Source organism: Fukomys damarensis, unplaced genomic scaffold (assembly GCF_012274545.1).
Source record: "Fukomys damarensis isolate Sample0158 unplaced genomic scaffold, DMR_v1.0_HiC HiC_scaffold_10, whole genome shotgun sequence".
NCBI lineage: Eukaryota > Metazoa > Chordata > Mammalia > Rodentia > Bathyergidae > Fukomys > Fukomys damarensis.
The window spans coordinates 29,880,965-29,898,483 of NW_022900922.1; the positions used below are offsets into that span (position 1 = coordinate 29,880,965).

At 39.5% G+C, this 17,519-nt stretch overlaps 1 protein-coding gene across 1 annotated transcript in view; it reads left to right on the forward strand.

Annotated features, from left to right (window-relative positions):
- Window positions 1-17,519, forward strand: part of Elovl2 (ELOVL fatty acid elongase 2) — a 28,784-nt gene that overhangs the window by 9,991 nt on the left and 1,274 nt on the right. Inside the window, exons 2-7 of the mRNA XM_010622857.1 lie at window positions 2,876-2,939; window positions 7,589-7,776; window positions 8,879-8,956; window positions 12,344-12,515; window positions 15,515-15,639; window positions 16,119-16,253. Of these exons, the coding sequence (XP_010621159.1) occupies window positions 2,924-2,939; window positions 7,589-7,776; window positions 8,879-8,956; window positions 12,344-12,515; window positions 15,515-15,639; window positions 16,119-16,253 (714 nt within the window). The 5' untranslated portion in view covers window positions 2,876-2,923. The remainder of the gene's footprint in view (window positions 1-2,875; window positions 2,940-7,588; window positions 7,777-8,878; window positions 8,957-12,343; window positions 12,516-15,514; window positions 15,640-16,118; window positions 16,254-17,519) is intronic.

Sequence of the window (17,519 nt, forward strand, 5' to 3'; positions counted from 1 at the left end):
GCTATTGTGCTTATTTATGAGGAGTGAGCTACTTTAAACCTATCACAGGCCAGATTGCTTTTATGGGCCCAGTCCTGCAGACACAGGTTTCAACTTCCTGGACCACTGTGGCCTTGGCGGGGAGGGAAACCAGAGATAAGGGCATGAGGTCATTTTAGGAGCCAAGATGTATCAGGAGAATGCAGCCTGTGAGGCGGCGTCACAGCATACTTTAACATGATCAATTCCCTAACACTGGGTCCCAGAGACCCACCCCCTTCTCCCCTTCCTCCTTGTGCCATTATACTCCAGTGCAAGGACACCAGATCTCAGAGATGCCCCCCACTCTGCTGCCCACTACCCTGTCCCTCCTCCTGGAAGTCTCACTTAAGAGATTTTTTTCCTCATTGAGTTTATTGGTACATTTTAGGTATACAGTACAGTTACATTCATGATTGGGATCTTGTATCTTTACATGACAGATCTTGGTTCTCATTTTTTCCCCTTCTCCCTGCCCTCCCTTCACCCCTCCTCCCCTCCCCCTTTACAAACACTTCATTTCCTCATATTTTCCCTTATTAGCTTTCCCTTACCCTTCCCACTTTCCCTACACCATTAGCCCCTTTCTTCCTATTTCACATTGTCCATTATATCATTAGGATCTTATATACTATCACAGCTTATTCACACCAGAGAAACTATTTGGTATTTATACATGTGTGACTTATTTATTTCACTTAGGAGTATATCCTCAATATGTATCCATTTTCCTATAAATAAGTCTAATCTCTCATTCTTTATGGCTGAGTAATATTCCATTTTATAGAAAAACCGTACCTTCTTTATCCAGTTTCCAACTGATGGACAAATGGGTTGTTTCCAAGTTTTAGCTATTACAAACTGTGCCACTATAAACATAGGTGTGCATATGTCTGTGATATGATTCTTTTAATTCTTTTGGAAAGATACCCAGCAGAGAGATGGCTGGGTCAAGTGGAACCTCTAGTCCCAGCTCCTGGAGGTATCTCCATATTAATTTCCATAGTGGTTGTACCAGTCTGCACTCCCACCAACAATGGAGAAGGGTTCCTTTCTCCCCACAATTTTAATTAAAGTGTTTGTCTCTATCCTTTTGTAGCCCATATCTATAAACCTCTCATAATGTGATTTTAAATTTGTCACTCTATATTGAAAACTGTGAAGAATCACAAAATCATTTTATTTTGTGCTTCAGCATCTAACATAGTACTAGCATATAATCATGCTCAAGTAATAGGTTACTGGTACATTAATAAATGGAATGCCCTTATCATTAATCTTGTTCTTTCTCTACTCTCTCCATATTCCCTTTTATTTTTTCTTTTCTTTCACTATTAGACTTCTCCAAGTTTATAAATGAATCAATGTGACTTTTTAATTAGTTTTCTTAGCTCTACAAATGTTGGAAAATGGATTTTGAACCTTAGCAAACAAACTGAAAAAGTTTAAACATTCATGGATGTGGCAATGTCAGATGTCACAGCCATCCACAGAATTATTTACCATTCCTTGCTGAGGAGTGAGGTCTCTGGACAGATCTGCCTATCCTAGCAGCAGCACAGATAGATTCTGTCATGCCGGATGTTAGGTAACTGGCCTTTCCCAAGCCTGGAAGGCACCTGAGATGCCATACATGGAAGCCAAACATAAGAGTACTGTATAAAAACTCAATTGGCTTGATTTATAGCTACAATAATTTTTTATGGAGATATTATGAAATAAGGAACATAAAGTTCCTCACTACTGGCCAACAGTATTAGATGCTAGTGAATGTTAGTCTTTTATCCTCATCCTCTTTCACAAGTTTTCACAGGTTCCTAAAGACCTAGATTTCTTTGAAATTTCTCTTGAGATCAAAGAAATAAAGAAGAAAGAGGCTGAGTGGCTTGTGCCAGTCACTGATGTGCACATCCTCTTTTCAGATGCTAGTGAGTACTGAGTGAGTTTCTCCTCTGTGGCATTCAACACTTCGAGAGAGAGAGATGCTTTCAGGGTCTCAGCTGCATTCCAGCTGTTGAATCCAGAGCTGTTCTATGTGAATTTCCCAAGGCTAGTACAATCAGCCCACAACCAGGGACTAGTCTGCTGGCCTAAAGTCCTGGAATCACTGGGTAGTGCTGTCTCTTCCTCCCCTTGCTTGAGGAGGAGCCATAGATCTTTGCAGCAGGTTAGGGAACTCCTTAGCAGTATTTTGAGCAGAATAGCAGGTGAGCATAAATAAGAGCTAGATTTAGTTGCTAGAGGCCAACTTAAAGAACTTGAGATTCTTAGCAACAATATTCTAGTTCTCCCGGGGACAGGAATTAATGTGATACACCCTCATGATGTTCTTTAATATTAAGTAGATGCATCACCTATATATGTATATAATTAAAACACAAAGATAATAGAAAAAATTAGTTGTAAAATAGCCTCTTTAAAGCTTTAGATTTGACTTCCTGAAATACAGTACAGTTCAATTTCTGTTTTAAAATCACATTTCTGTTCTGCACTCATAGACTCCCTGTTGCTCACACACAGTTCCTGTTAGCTGCAGCAAAGGAAGTTGCTTATAGAACAGCTTTGCCTCTAAGCACTTTTAGAGGTATGTGGAATTGAGGTCAGTAACCCTTTAGTGTTTAAATGCACTATATCTGTTTTCTGGGACTCCTTTTACCTAAGGAAATGAAAGAGGAATTGTTTTCTTCCTAATTTTTCAAGTGTGTACAAAGTGAGGAGCTGCATCTTCTGGCCACTTTGCTTAGTCTTTGCAGTCAGAACTCCTAAAAGCTGGAACTCTTGGATATCTTGCAAAAACATGTTAGTGATACCTTGTTTTGAAAAATTTTTAAAGCACTGTTTTTTTCTTTCTCTTCAGGAGCATCTAAAGGCCTTCGATGATGAAGTCAATGCCTTTTTGGACCATATGTTTGGACCTCGAGGTGAGTGAGCTACTTGAGAACTACATGTGGAAAGAGCTCAAGAAGGTTGACACTTAGTTATAAAAAGAATTGTTGTCTGATGCCTTGAGAATAGCATGGAATGTAGCACTTAGAAACTTTAACTTCCTTCCTCTTTATATCTGTCTCTCCCAGAACATCTCAAAGGCCCCATTCTTTCTCCTACTTAATCTCTCCTTAGATGAAAGAATAGCAGGAAGCAGGAGCATATGAAATGTGGTGCCTCTCCAGCTACAAAGCCAAGTTGTGGCTTTCTTCTAAAGTAGGCTACTTTCCTTTTCTTTCTCCACTACCCACCTTCCTCCTTCCTTGCCCATGGAGTCATCTAAGAATTCCTGCCTTTCCATGCCGTCTTGAGCTCCTTTTACCCATGTCACCTTGCTGTGCTTTGGCCAATGGGAATGAGCACAGCAGTCTTCAGTATTTTCTTCATCACCAAATCACTTGGACTACAGCAGCCTCCTAACTGGTCTCCCAGCTTCCAGTCATTTATTGTCAGCTGAAATAACATTCTGAAGAACTAAATCACACTCTGGGACTCTCCCTTCCAACTCACTGCCATTAGGGTGAAAAGAAAACTTTTGGCATGGATTCTAAACCCTTGATTTATCTCACCCCAGCCACCTCTCCCACATAGCACCATTAATTCCTCTTCACAAACTTTGTCACAGCCACCTGAGACATCCTTTAAATTCCTCAAATATGCAGAGTTCCTCTATGTGCTGTGGGTAGAGCCTGCAATTCCTCCCTGCTATCTCCCGCCCCTCACTCTGGTGAGCATCTTCACTCTCATACCTCATGTATCAGATGTTACTTTTTCAGACAGCACCCCCCCAAGCAGGCGTTCTTGTTTCTGTTCACCTGTTTATTTCCTTCACACACTCACTGTGATCTGTAGCAGTCATTCCCAGGTGGGCAGGAGCCAGGATGGTTTTACTAGCCACTTATCTCCAGAGCTAACCACAGTTCTGGGAGCACATTGATGTTAAATATTTTACAAATGAATTGTAGACAAAATGTTTTGTTTCACTTAAGCCTTACCAGTTCACAAAGCTGTGGAAAACTCACAGTTCTTACAAGTTATTTTCTCAGCTCTGTTGCAGGAGAGTGGAGGAGGAAAATGAGGTTTTCCGGTTTCCCAAAATCTTTAAATAACCACTTAGAGATTATTTGGCCCATTCCCCAGTTCCTATACAGGCTCTCTAAACTATTCCAAGTGAATGACTATTTATATAGCTTTAACATGATGCTCTGTGTACAGCTTTTTAAAAAGTATTTTCACGTTCATTTTTTCCTCTGGATCCTGCGGGATAGGCAGGGCATCATCCCTGTGTCAGTGTCCCCTAACCTGCAGTTTCAGCGGTGGGAAGGAGAGCAGCTCAGTATAGTGGGCAGGGCTCTCTTGCTTACACATGCCAGACTCCATAGGAGCCAAGTTCACTCTGACCCTTTTCGTCAGTAAGACCAGTGTGACCTGGAATGATGCAGATAGGAGATCACTGGGGAGAGAATTGCAGTTGTTTATTCAGCATTGCTCATTTTTGGGGACATTTTCCTTTGTACAAGGAGACTGTAAAATTGACAGCTGATAGCTGGTTCAACCTCCACAGACACAGGGTGTCTAGCATCTAAGCCACCAAGAATCCTCTTCCCTCCTTGAGAGCACTAAATTTAAGCTGACTGGCAGGACACCTAGTGAACTTCTCAATGTCCTCTAGTCTTTTCAGGTTTCGGGTACAGCATATCTGTACCTTCAGGGATATGCTTGACACAGATGCAGAGCTAAGAAATGTTAGTATTTATTCCCAGGCCTTGGTTAGAGGGGTTAACTGTAGCAAACATTCATAGGAACATGAAAGAAAACAAAAAATTTCAGGTGCTGCATTCATTTTATAGTTTGCACCTGACTTGGTGTGCCTGTGGATATATCTTTAATGAATGTTTCCTCTTTAACTCAGTGTTCAGTGGATATAAGTGAGACAAAGGAGAGAGATGAGACTTAGTCACTGTTTTATGGAGCACATACTGTATTTGGGAGGTAAAATTACTGTATTTGAAATAACTGAAAAGCAATTAAGTACATATGTTCATTTCCTAGAGCTATCATTAACAGTGCCACAAACTAGGTGGCTTGCAATAGCAGAAATGTATTCTCGTAGTTCTGGAGGTCAGCAGTCTGGAAACACAGTGTTGGCTGGGGCCTGGCCACTCTGAGGTCATAGAATAATCTGTTTGGAGCCTCTCCCCCAGTTTTGGTGGTGGCTGGCAACTTTGATGTTCCAGAGGTCACCCCTCTTTGCAACAGTCTTTACATGGCATTCTCTTTGCATCTCTGGATCCAAACCTCCCCCTTTATAAGGACACCACTTACGGGGTTCGGATCCACCTTTATCCACTATGACCTTTTCTTAACTTGATTATGTCTTTAAATACTTTGCTTCTAAATAGTCATATTCACAGATGTGAGAAGTTAGGACTTGAACGTATCTTTTGGAGGCACAGTTGAACCCAGAACATCATTAACAGGAGACAAGGTACAAGTTTAGTACACAAGTTATTTAAACTTTTTTCCTGTTGTTCAGTTTTTCTTAGAAGTAAACTAGGTGTAATATTATTGCCTACATAATAGGATTGCTTTGAGAATTGAAAACATTAATACATATAAAAGCCTTTAGTTTGTGGCAAAAACTAATTTTATGTAAAGGAGGAGTGGTGGTTATAAAGTAGCAGTAGGGGATGGCTCCTTCAGGAGGCAGGACCTTTATTTGGGCATTAACGGAGGAGCACAACTTACATGTGGGGGATGGACATGAGGCAGTAGCATCCAGCACAGACTTTCATGACCGGTGATTAGAAGCTAGGTTGGTGAAGAGTAGCATCCGAATCGCACGGATGCTGAGCTTTTTACCTTTTTATTTTCATTATCACTGGGAGAAGTTTACAGAAGAAGTAATGGGACAGAGCTCAGGTAGGCACTATCATAAAAACAGAACCATCTAGAAGGTGGGTATGTTAATGAAAGTTGGGGCACGACACAGTATAGGATATACGAATAAGGGGGACTGAGACTAGGGGGGAACCAAAGAGATCAAGAAGGCACTACCACTCGGGGTGTAGTTCATTGGCAGAGCTGTTGCCCAGCATGCATGAGGCTGGGTTCCATCCCTAGCTCCTCAAAAAAAAAAGGCATTGCTTATAGGGAAATTAAAAACAGCACATAATTTTTATAATTTTAAACAAAAAGAACAGAAAAGTCATTCATTTGGGCCTACAGTTATTTTCAGGTGTTATATTATGGGTGTATGATAAGGGGCTTTGTTTAGGCTTTTAAATTTTCATTCTCTAGAGTTAAAGGCTCTTGATGTATCCAGGTTCCTGCCTCCCTGCTGTTCATACTTCTATGGCCAGGTATGGGTCCTTAACTACATTTTCTTGTTCTGAATCAGTTCCAAGATGTGGTCTCTGCTGTCTTCAGCTTTTCATGCTTCCTGTACTATAAAAGCTCGTTGCTCCATTTGGATTCATAAACCCACTCCTGGTTTACTAAACAGTGATTCTAAGCAGTGTGGGTTTTAGGAATTAGATGCAATGCCGGTATACCTATCTCCTCTAACTTCCCAGATCTTCTCTACAGAACACTAGCAATGAATCATGGCCCCAGGGGCAGAGGTGAATTCAAATCCAAACACAATCATTATGTGACTTTTTGCTAGTTACTATAAGTATTTTGAGCTCTTTTTTTAAAAAAAAAATCTGTAAAATGGCACAGTGGTGCTCAATTCATATTAAGTTTAACTAAGTAAATGCAATAACACTTCCGAAGTCAGCATTGAGAAGCTTCTCACTTTTCTTTTGTCATTCAGTGTTCAGAGCTTAAGCCCTGCTTGCTCTATGACACCTTCCTTAACTATTCATTCCCTACTGGTTTCCAACCCAAATCATATCAGCACTAAGTTCCCTGTTGTGTTTGCTAAGTATTCCTTATCTGTATTTTCACTTACCAGCAGTTAGCTGCAGTCTGAAAATATTAAATGGAAAACTCCAGAAATAGCAATTCATACATTTTGAACTGCATACTGTTCTAAGTATCATGATGAAGTCTCACTCTGTCTTGCCCTGATTTACGCAGTGTATCCATGCAGTCTACACTATAGCAGTTAGTCACTTAGGAGCTGCTTGGTGGTCAGATGATCCAGTTCCTTTTACTTAATTATGGCTCGTGTGCAAAAGTAGTGATGCTGGAAGTTTGGATATGGCAAAGAGACACCTAACTTGCTTCCTTTAAATGAAAAGGTAAAAGTTCTCAGGAAAAAGTGTAGGGCTGAGGTTGCTAAGATTTATAGTAAGAATAAATCTACCCATGAATTGTGAAGGACAAATCTGTGCTAGTTTTACTGTCACAGCTCACACTGCAAGGTCAGGACTACAGTACATGATGAGTATTTAAAGTGAAAAAGGCATTAAATTTGTATAGGGAAGGAACACAGTACGTGGCATTCACCGGGCATCTTGAAACATGTTCTCTGAGGGAGGACAAGGCAAATCGCTCCACAGACAACGTGCATGTGGCAGCACTGCTGACTAAACAGAAGAGGTCCTCTTCAGGGTTTTCTGTATGTGCTTCTTTTCAGATTCTCGAGTCAGAGGATGGTTCATGTTGGACTCTTACCTTCCTACCTTTTTTCTAACTGTTTCATATCTGCTCTCAATATGGCTGGGTAATAAATATATGAAGAACAGACCTGCTTTCTCTCTCAAGGGAACACTCACCTTGTATAACCTCGGAATCACGCTTCTCTCTGCATATATGCTGGTAGAGGTAAGTGTTTGTGTAGCCAAAGCTGAGCTGGTAATTAAGCCATTTCAGAAGTAATCACATCTGGCCTAGAACTGTGCAGAGTTGTTGTGAATACTGTTCTGTAAGACCTCAGCAATCCAACAACAGTACTGTTATGTCTTCCCAAAGTCCTGGAAGTCTTTGTTTCTAACTTGAATTATCCTTATCCTGATATAGGTCTATTTTTTTAGTCCTTAATATAACTGAAGTTTAAAAGCTCATTCAAATCTAAGTTGTGATCTAAAGATCATGTGTTATAATTTTGTTTTTTACAAATAATAGTACTGAGACAGAAAAATTAATTTTCCTGAGAATATACAGCGATATAGGGTATTTTTAAAATTAACTTAAAAGTCACATTCATTTAGCTAGACTGATGTGCAAATGTGAATGTTGCCTTAAAGAACACTTCCAACATCTTTGGAACAGTGGCCAGGACTATAAGAACAAGTACTGATTGCCCTGCCTGTACAAACAGAAGTTATTTTACTGTATAGTACCAGGGAAAAATGTATTAACTGGCTGTAGTAAAAAATAAAAGAGACAACGGAATAAAAACAAAATATCTAAGTTAGGAGAAAATTATTAATACAAGTCTTAAATGGCTGATAACGACACCAATAAGTCTGTCTTGCTGTCCTTAAATTAAAGAAAACAAATCCTTGCCTAATGGTTAATATCCATTACCCTAAATACCTGGGATGAAGCTCTAAGGGAACTTGAGGCATGAATTACAGTGCAGGAGATACAATTTGGGGTCAGGAAAGCCATGCTGAAAACTCCAAAATCTTACCACATAGGCATTTATTAATGTACCCAGCACTGGGTTGTGTTAGCAAAAACAAAAACAGATGAGAACTCCTTACTACACACTCCAGACTGGCCATAGACATTTTAAATTAATCTTTGCACATAAAGTTAACCTGCTTCTTAGTTTGAAAAATGCATTGACACTGAAAAATTTGTGCATCCTTTAAAAGGTACTCTACTAAGACCTTGGCACCATGCCCGAGACTCCAATGAGAAATTCAGTTTTCATCCACTTTCTTCTGTTGATTTTCCCTCATTGTTGATTCTTTGGCAGCTCATTCTGTCCAGCTGGGGAGGAGGCTACAACTTACAGTGTCAGAATCTTGACAGTGCGGGAGACGCTGATGTCCGGGTAAGCACAGAAAGAGTTGGTATCTGGGATGAGACTGCAATGGATTCCTGCCCTAATAGAAATACAACAGAAATTTGTGCTGAAGATATTTGTGCTTAACCGATGCTGCTGCAGGACAGAATGAGGATGCACGGCCCCTTCACTGTTAGGAAACTGTCTGGGCTGTCTAAAGCAACTTACAGTCCATGTTTTGTGGAAGAAATGTTATGTGAATTTACTTACAGTATTTTTAAAAAGAAACAGTGGCAGGATAAACTAAAATCTAATCAGGGAACAGGACAGAAAGGACAGGGTGGAAGTTGGACTTCTCTCTGTGTACCATGTGCTGTGTTTGCATTGGAATCATTTTTTTTTCCTCATTGAGTTTATTGGTACATTTTAGGTATACAGTACAGTTACATTCATCATTGGGATCTTGTACCTTTACATGATAGGTCTTGGTTCTCATTTTTTCCCCTTACCCCTGCTCTCCCTTCACCCCCCCATCCCTTTTCTATTTACAAATACTTTATTTCCATTTTTTCATTAGTTTCTGTGTTGTGAAAAACTACAATTGTACATAAGATCCTAATGGTATGAATGATAATGTGAAATAGGAAGAAAAGGGCTAAAGGTGTAGGGGAAGTGGGAAGGGTAGGGGAAAGGAAATAAGAAAGGCGGCCTCCCCTAAAAAAGTTGGAAACGATCTAAAATATATGAATATACTTATATATTCATATATATTATCATGTATTATATATAACTTTATGGAAAATTGTTCAGGTGACCTTACAACAGTATTTTGAGTGGACATCCCTAGTGAAATATATCTTAATAGAATTCAATAGTTTTGTTGTTGTTGCTAATACTGGTTTAATGCTGTTCTGAGACTGTTTACAGAGACATTGTAGGATGAAATAAGTATATAATGAATATTGTTAAAATAAACATTCAATAATCATAGGTAAAAACTGGGAAGGCTTAAAGAATTTATCTTAGAAAAGGCCACGTTATTCTGACACCCCAGGGCAACAAGCCAGGATTAACTAGATCTGCTATCTAAATATAATCTACCAGAAGGAGTAAAGGCTCTTAAAAAAGTAGTTAATTCCCGGTTCGGCCTGGAAATATATTTAAGACCCAGGACATTTTATGACCCAAAGCAAAGAAACTATCTATGACTGTTAATGGTCAGGACAAAAAGAGAGGACACTCCCTGGCTAAAGATGGGGAAAGTACTAAATATATATTTTTAAAACCATAGGTTTAAAATGATACTTTATAGTGAAAAACTACTTGCCTTGTGAGGGTTGTTAGAACACCAACTCCTTTGAAGAAAAAAAAAAGAGAGAGAGAATTAAACATTTAATTGCCATTTATATGTGAGCTCCCAAATAGGTAAGGCAAGTTCTATATGGAAGAGAAAAATAAATAAGTAAAAACAATCAGAAAATCACATCTTGCATCTCTTAGTGAAATGTAGTAGTGAATGTAGATAGCAGTCACCTGTAAGTGGTAACTGTTGAGTGGCAGTGGCATAAGACTTTCTGGTGATTCACAACTGAACTCACTGTGTAGTCTGCGTATTGGTGGAATAGCCAGAAGTTGTGCACCTTCTGCTGTGCTGTGGGGAGAAGCACACAGAACCTCCTCTGAAGTATTCTTGCCAAGTGAAAATAATTATGCCTGAATCTCATTTCTTTGCTCGATATAGAAAATAAAGGGGTGAGAAGGCAGTAACCCAAATCCATATGTTTGGAATTCTGTACAGTTGGTAGTTTAATGGGAACTGTTACTGATTAGAAACTTGAAATTTTTGTGACAGTTGGGAAAATCTGAACATACGCTCTTAGAAGATATTAAGGAATTTTGCCAGACAAGATAATTATTTCAAGGTTATATTAAAACAATAAAAAGTCTCCCCATCAGGACATACAAATAAAATGATCTTGGATTTACTTATAATAACCTACACTTCCCCTAAAAAATAGTGGGAATGGAGAAAGTTACTTTGGAATCATACTGAAAATTCTTAAAGTTCAATGATAGGCACACAATGCTCATTATATTTTTTCTCCCTGAATTAGTACATTTGAAAGTTTCTGTGATTAAAATACATGTATTATCAAGAAATGATAGTGTAAACTATTTAAAATCTCATGAACCTTCAATAATACCTAGTGATAGTTTTTGGAATGCTCATAAAACAAAGGAACATAATAAAATGCTCTCTCTTCAAGTTCTTTTCCTTGAATTTTTGTAGGTAACATATGAACTTCATGCAAAAATTTTAAAAATTTTAATCTTTGATATCAATGGGTAAAAACATCTTCAAAGCTAGAATACAAAAAGATGTATCAGTTTTCTCATACCCCTTTTACTGTAATGCATTTTCACAAATCATTGCATTTTGAGATACCATATAATTTTCTAAAGGTGTTTTTATATTTGTGGGTTACTATTTCTGCAGGTTAATTATTCCATCAATCATTAAGATGAATGCCACCATTTTATGATTATTTTAGCAAGAGATAGTATAGCATAATATTCTAATCAAGATCCCCATTTTATAACATCTCCAAAAATATCTTACATTTAAAAGTTAGTGTTAAAAACAATGCTTTTAACTGGAGAAGTGCTTCCCTGTGAATGAGGCTGCATAAGGAACTCTATTCCCTACCACTGTTAACTAGGGTGAAGAACGTCTTAACTTTTTCTCTTCCTCAGACCAAAAAACAAAGGATGTGGTCATAGAAATGTAATGTTCAAAAGACAAACACATGTACCTTAGAACAGTAGAGAACAATTTCAAGTTAATGTAACAAATGGTAATGACCCCCAAGGCACTGTTCAGAATTAAGCAAGACATGTCTGCCCCCGAGTGACTTGTGATGAATTGATAGATTCATAACACTCATGACACCTTCTTAGGCTATGACTGTAGAGTGTGAAGTCATTTGAGAATACAAATGAAAGGCAGCTGGTTCCTCCTGAAAAAGGAAAGGGAGAGGGATGGGTTAAGTATCCGGAGATGGTAGCATTTAAGCACCTGTAAAGGATGATTAGACCTGAGGTAGGAAAAGAGCATTCAGCACTCAGGGAGGACTGAAGAGACCACCCTTGACACACAGGAGAGCTTGACAGAGGCTTGGAGCAGAGCAGGGCAATCAGCAGCCATGTAGGACCCTATCCTCTGCCTGGGATGGAGCAGAGGAGCACCTTCACTATGTAGGGGTTTTGGAAAGATGAGTCTTTCAGCAGAGTGAGGTGGAGAAACTAGCGGCAAAAACACCAGATAAGCAGCATTTTCCATAGTCAGAAAGATACAGATGGTGCTAATTGCTCAGATGAGAGACAGAATAGGGATATTTTCATTTCTCACCTTTTATCCTCTTAAAAATTTTACAGGTAGCCAAAGTGTTATGGTGGTACTACTTCTCCAAATTGGTGGAATTCCTGGACACGATTTTCTTCGTTTTGCGAAAAAAGACAAGTCAGATTACTTTTCTTCATGTCTACCATCACGCCTCCATGTTTAACATCTGGTGGTGCGTTCTGAATTGGATTCCGTGTGGACAGAGTAAGCTCCCTTGCTGGTTGTCAGTTCTGTGGAATGGGTCTCACAAGACCATGAGGGCGCCTACCTCTGACAGGGCTTTACAGGAGAATCAGGAGGGAGTGGGTGGCACAGAGGCGGCAGCCCAGGGGAGGTATTTGCCAGGGGCTGTTTGCTTTCCAGGCCGAAAGATCTGCATCTCACCATCTGTGTAGAAGCTGCTCTTTCCCTACACCCCCGATGTCAGAAGGCACCGCCCAAGCAGGTGCTGTTTGACCCATGGAAAGGTGGTGCTTGCTGTCAATGCTTCCCTGGGACTCAGTCAGCTCAGCTTTTAGGGCTTCTTGGCTTTCTATTCTGGAAAGTGAGACTGACATCTCTGGATGATGCACCAGAGCAATGACTTTCAATTTTTTTAACTAAGAACTACAAGTAGTACATTTATTCATATATTTTGTATGAGACAAAAATTTCACAAGACAATATTTACCATGGCTCTTCATGATGCGGTGTGGACTGTGGTCTCTTCAAACCTATTTCACTTTTACAAAAAGGTGATGACAGTTCTCATGGCATTGACTTCATAGTTCAATAAGAGGTTATTTGTGAGCTGCAGTTTGAGAAGCTCTAAGCTAAAGGCTCTACTGGGTATCATTCCCAGTAATTTGAAAATATTCTTTGAAAAATCAAAACAGGTGAAATTTAAGGAAAATGATTTTGTCCAAGGACTTAGGATTTCGTAGAGATGACAAAAAACAAAACACCAAAGATAATTGGCATACAGATGTTCCTTGACTGACAGTGGAATCGCACCCAATAAAGCCATGGTACATAGAAAATACCTGGGTCAAGTTTACTACACCTGCTCTGCTGATAGTGAGCTTAGCTGTACAGCACACTGTTGGCTGCGTCCCCCAGGGCTGATGGGACCTGTGGTTGCTGCCTGGAATCACTATAGAAGATCAGACCATATTCTAACCTGGGGCAAATTTGACATTTAAAATTCAAATTATGGTCTCCATCAAATGTGTGTCCCTTTCAAATCATAATAAAGTTGAAAAAAATCATTAAGTAGATCTCTCAAGTCAGGGATCAGGTGTATATCAGTGGCTGTAAAGGTCCAAATGAAACGACAGCAAGAGGAAGGAAATTTTGGGATACAGAAGTTTCTGGGCAGAAAGAAATGCTTCCTACACCCCTAGAGGAACAGATCTGGTTCCTTATGTTTAATTTTTAAGGAAGATTATAATCAATATCAGAGACAAATCACCAAGGTTTTTTTTTATAATTCTCAACAGTTTCATTACAAATTACTGATCATCTGAAACCCAAATTGTCATCATAAAAATAGTCCTGTGAATAAGATACTATGTAATTTTCATTGAAAAAGTTATAAAAATTTTAAGCACCAGCTATTCCTTGTTCATTGATTGCTGGAAACGAAAACTCATGACTATCATTAATATTACAGTATTTATGGAGAAATTTCTGTACACATGATACAGTACCTTTTCCTATTCATTAATTTGCATTTTTCAGGATTAGTGTCTTAGCTAATTTTCTCATTGCTGAGACAAAATATCTGACACCCTAATTTAAAGGAGGAAAGGTTTATTTGGCTCCCAGTTTATAGAGTGTGTAGAGGTTGTCTGGGTGGTATGGCATAGGGACATGGCTGAGGTGAAATAGTTCATGGCAGGCAGAAGGCAGCAAGCGACAACCTTCTTTCTGCCCCAGGGTTGGGGCAGCCTTAATCCTAGCATGGCACCATGGATCAGTCCCAGCACCACACCCTAGATCCAGCCACCTCTGAAAAGCCCCACCTGTGACTCCATGAGGCTTTGAGGGAGGGGACATCTAGATACAAGCCACAACAATTAGGCTAGAGAATTTAACCAGCATATGTGCAGTACCCTTTAGTTTATGTAGGACTATCTCTGTCAATCCCATCACAGCCTCAGAGACAGTTATTGTTATACCTACTTTCCAAATGAGAAAATTAAAATTTGCAATCAAATAACACACCAAGCAGACACAAATAAAGTGATCCTCTACCATAGTAGTCTCTCCTTCCATATATTCAATAGCTCACAGACCCGCAGATGTGAGCCTGGATCCCAGGATAACATTTGTAAAGCTCTCACTAAATGCTTTAGTACTGTCCTAATAATTTCCTTATACTGATCTTATCCTCCCAGCAGGGAGCTGTCCCATCTGTGGCATCTTACCTTTTGGCAGCCAAATCCCTTTAGTAGTTAGTTCAATTAATGTCACACACAGCCTCCTCCTTGCTTTGCTGAAACACCAGGCACCCGTGCTGACATCAAGTACAGAGAAAATCTTTGGGGAAGGTGATGCCCAGGGACTGGATTTTAGATAGCCCTACATCCAACATCTCTAAAAGGTCCCTGAGATGGCGCAGCTGCCGGGAGGTCTCACCTTAGTGGACCTTCTCTGTTTCCCAGGTAGATCTTCTCACTTTCTCCAGCATCGTCTGGTTCCTAAGTTCCTTAACATAGAATTTGCTGACATATTTGTGAAGAAGAATATGTATTCTTGTCTCTGTAACACTTTGTTTAGCCACCTTTTTTCCCTTATTTATGCTGGGGATTGAACCTAGGACTTCGTGCATGCTACGACGCAGTCACACCGCCACTGAACTACATGTCCAGCTCACAAAAGGTTCCTTCTACAATCAAATGGCTCAAAGTTTAGCCAAAACAAAGAGTTCTATCTTTGCAGACTTCTGCCACTGGCTTTAAGCTAACAGTGATAACAATAAAAGAGACCTTTGCAAATTGTCTGATTGGCACTCTGGGGGAAAAACTGTCCTTGCTTTAGTCCTCTTATCTAGGAGTCTTTTTCAGTATCCTAGAGTAACAGTACAAAAAGCAAGGAATCTATCAGCATGAATTTTTTGTGTGTCATTTTCCTATATCTACTGTTCAGTTATGATGCACTTGAAAAGGAATGCCCATTCTTACTGTCTAAAAGATCAACTCTTATACTCTTACTTTTTATAGGTTTTTTTGGACCAACACTGAACAGTTTTATCCACATCCTTATGTACTCCTACTATGGACTGTCAGTGTTCCCGTCTATGCACAAGCACCTCTGGTGGAAGAGATACCTCACACAGGCTCAGCTGGTATGTTGTCTCTTCCTGCCTTCTCCATGTAGTTTACGGATGGAGGGAAGAAAGCTAATCTCCTTAGGCCACAGCAGCTTCTCAATCTGGGACAAGGCTTTTGCTTTTTTTTTTTTTTTTTTTTTTTTTTTTTTATAAAAATGACTTTTAAGAATTACATTTTGTTCATTAAAATGTCTTTGGGTATGCTATTAGCTTATAATGGAAAGTTCCTTGCTTTGAAACGTAGACAAATATTTTTAATATGTGTTTAATTGTTTTTATTTAATTTTAGCTACTACTTTTTCATGAAGGAACTATAATGGACAATTTTATATATTTACCGATATTAATTTCAAATAAAATTTCTGGAGAGAAGTGGGCCACTTCAGTACTTGCTGGTTTTATTCCTGAGAAATGCAGAGGGCAGCAGTAATTGCTGTCTAAACTGAGGCCTCTGGCCTCAGGCTGTTTCTCACCTGCCACCCACGCCCACCTAGGTGCAGTTCCTGCTCACCATCACACACACGCTGAGCGCTGTAGTGAAGCCCTGTGGCTTCCCCTTCGGCTGCCTCATCTTCCAGTCGTCCTACATGATGACACTGGTCATCCTGTTCTTAAACTTTTACTTTCAGGTATGTGAAATGTCAATATTCAGTGGTCATAAACTGTGCGTTTTTACATTATATATTTAATTTTACTGATTAAATCTCATAGTAGCCAAGTTTGTGGGTAAATTCAGATAATGGTCTACAAAGGGAAAAGTAAAACCTGCATGCTTTTAACTCCTCTCTACACACTTTTCCCTGAAAAATAGTCACAGCTACTGGTAATGGACTAGTAGCCATTCTGTTAAAATTTCATATGCATGCAACGAAACCGATTCATCAAAACCATTGTCGACTTAGTTTTCAGTTTCCGTCATGCAGGAGCACTGTGTTACTGAAATCTGATGAAATCTTAAGGGTAAACGGGTATAATAAGACGGATCCAGGAAAACTTCCATAGATGGAGGGAACACTTGGGCAGGGTCATGTATTAAATTCAGTAAGCCTGTATCAGCGAGTTTGATGTTGTAGACTCTTTGGGGAAAAAATCCTTTAACACGAATCAGTATGGAAAGGGCACACTGGCCTTTTCATTATTCAAGTGTCATTTTCTTTTTAATTAACAATTTAAATGGGAGAGAGCTTCAAAGTGACTTTGTTGTCCATGTACCTATGAAAGACAATGACAGTACAGGCCTCAGATGGTTGTGATTTTAAATTGCTCTTCTTTGTGGATTAGGGAAATGGAAAGCTTCATCAAAAACATGAGAACGTACATTTATATTGAAAATGGTACTTTTGAAGTTGTATTCAACCCTATTTTGCTTCCTTACACAAATAAGAAGTGCTGTCTAATTTTTGCTGAAACTTTACCCACAGTGGTTTTGTATAATTTTGGGAACTGAACTTTTGCCAGCTTTTCTGATTTGATACCTTGTGTATCTGGGGTGACTAGGCTTTTTCTCTCATAAGAGAATTTCTAAGAAGTAACCGTCAACAAAACCGAACAAAGCCACAGGCTCGTATTGTTGAGGGGAAGCCTCTGGAATGCTTTTTGCACTAACACTGGAAGAGAAGTAGGCAGACAGCAGGGGCAGGTCACAGCACTGAAAGCTTTAACCCCACATGATGGTTCACTCTGTGTCTTAGTCCGAAGCTTGGTACACAGTTTCAGCCTTGACACTTGTTAATACCAGTGTTTCGTTTTGTTTTGTTTTGAAGTGTAAATGAGAAGAGATCAGATTTTTTGCCAAAATAGGAAGGATATGTCAATCTGGGGTGCAGCTCAGCAGGGTCCAGGGTTCAATCCCCAGCACCAAAGAATAGACAGAAGCCAAGTCAAGGCTGAATCCC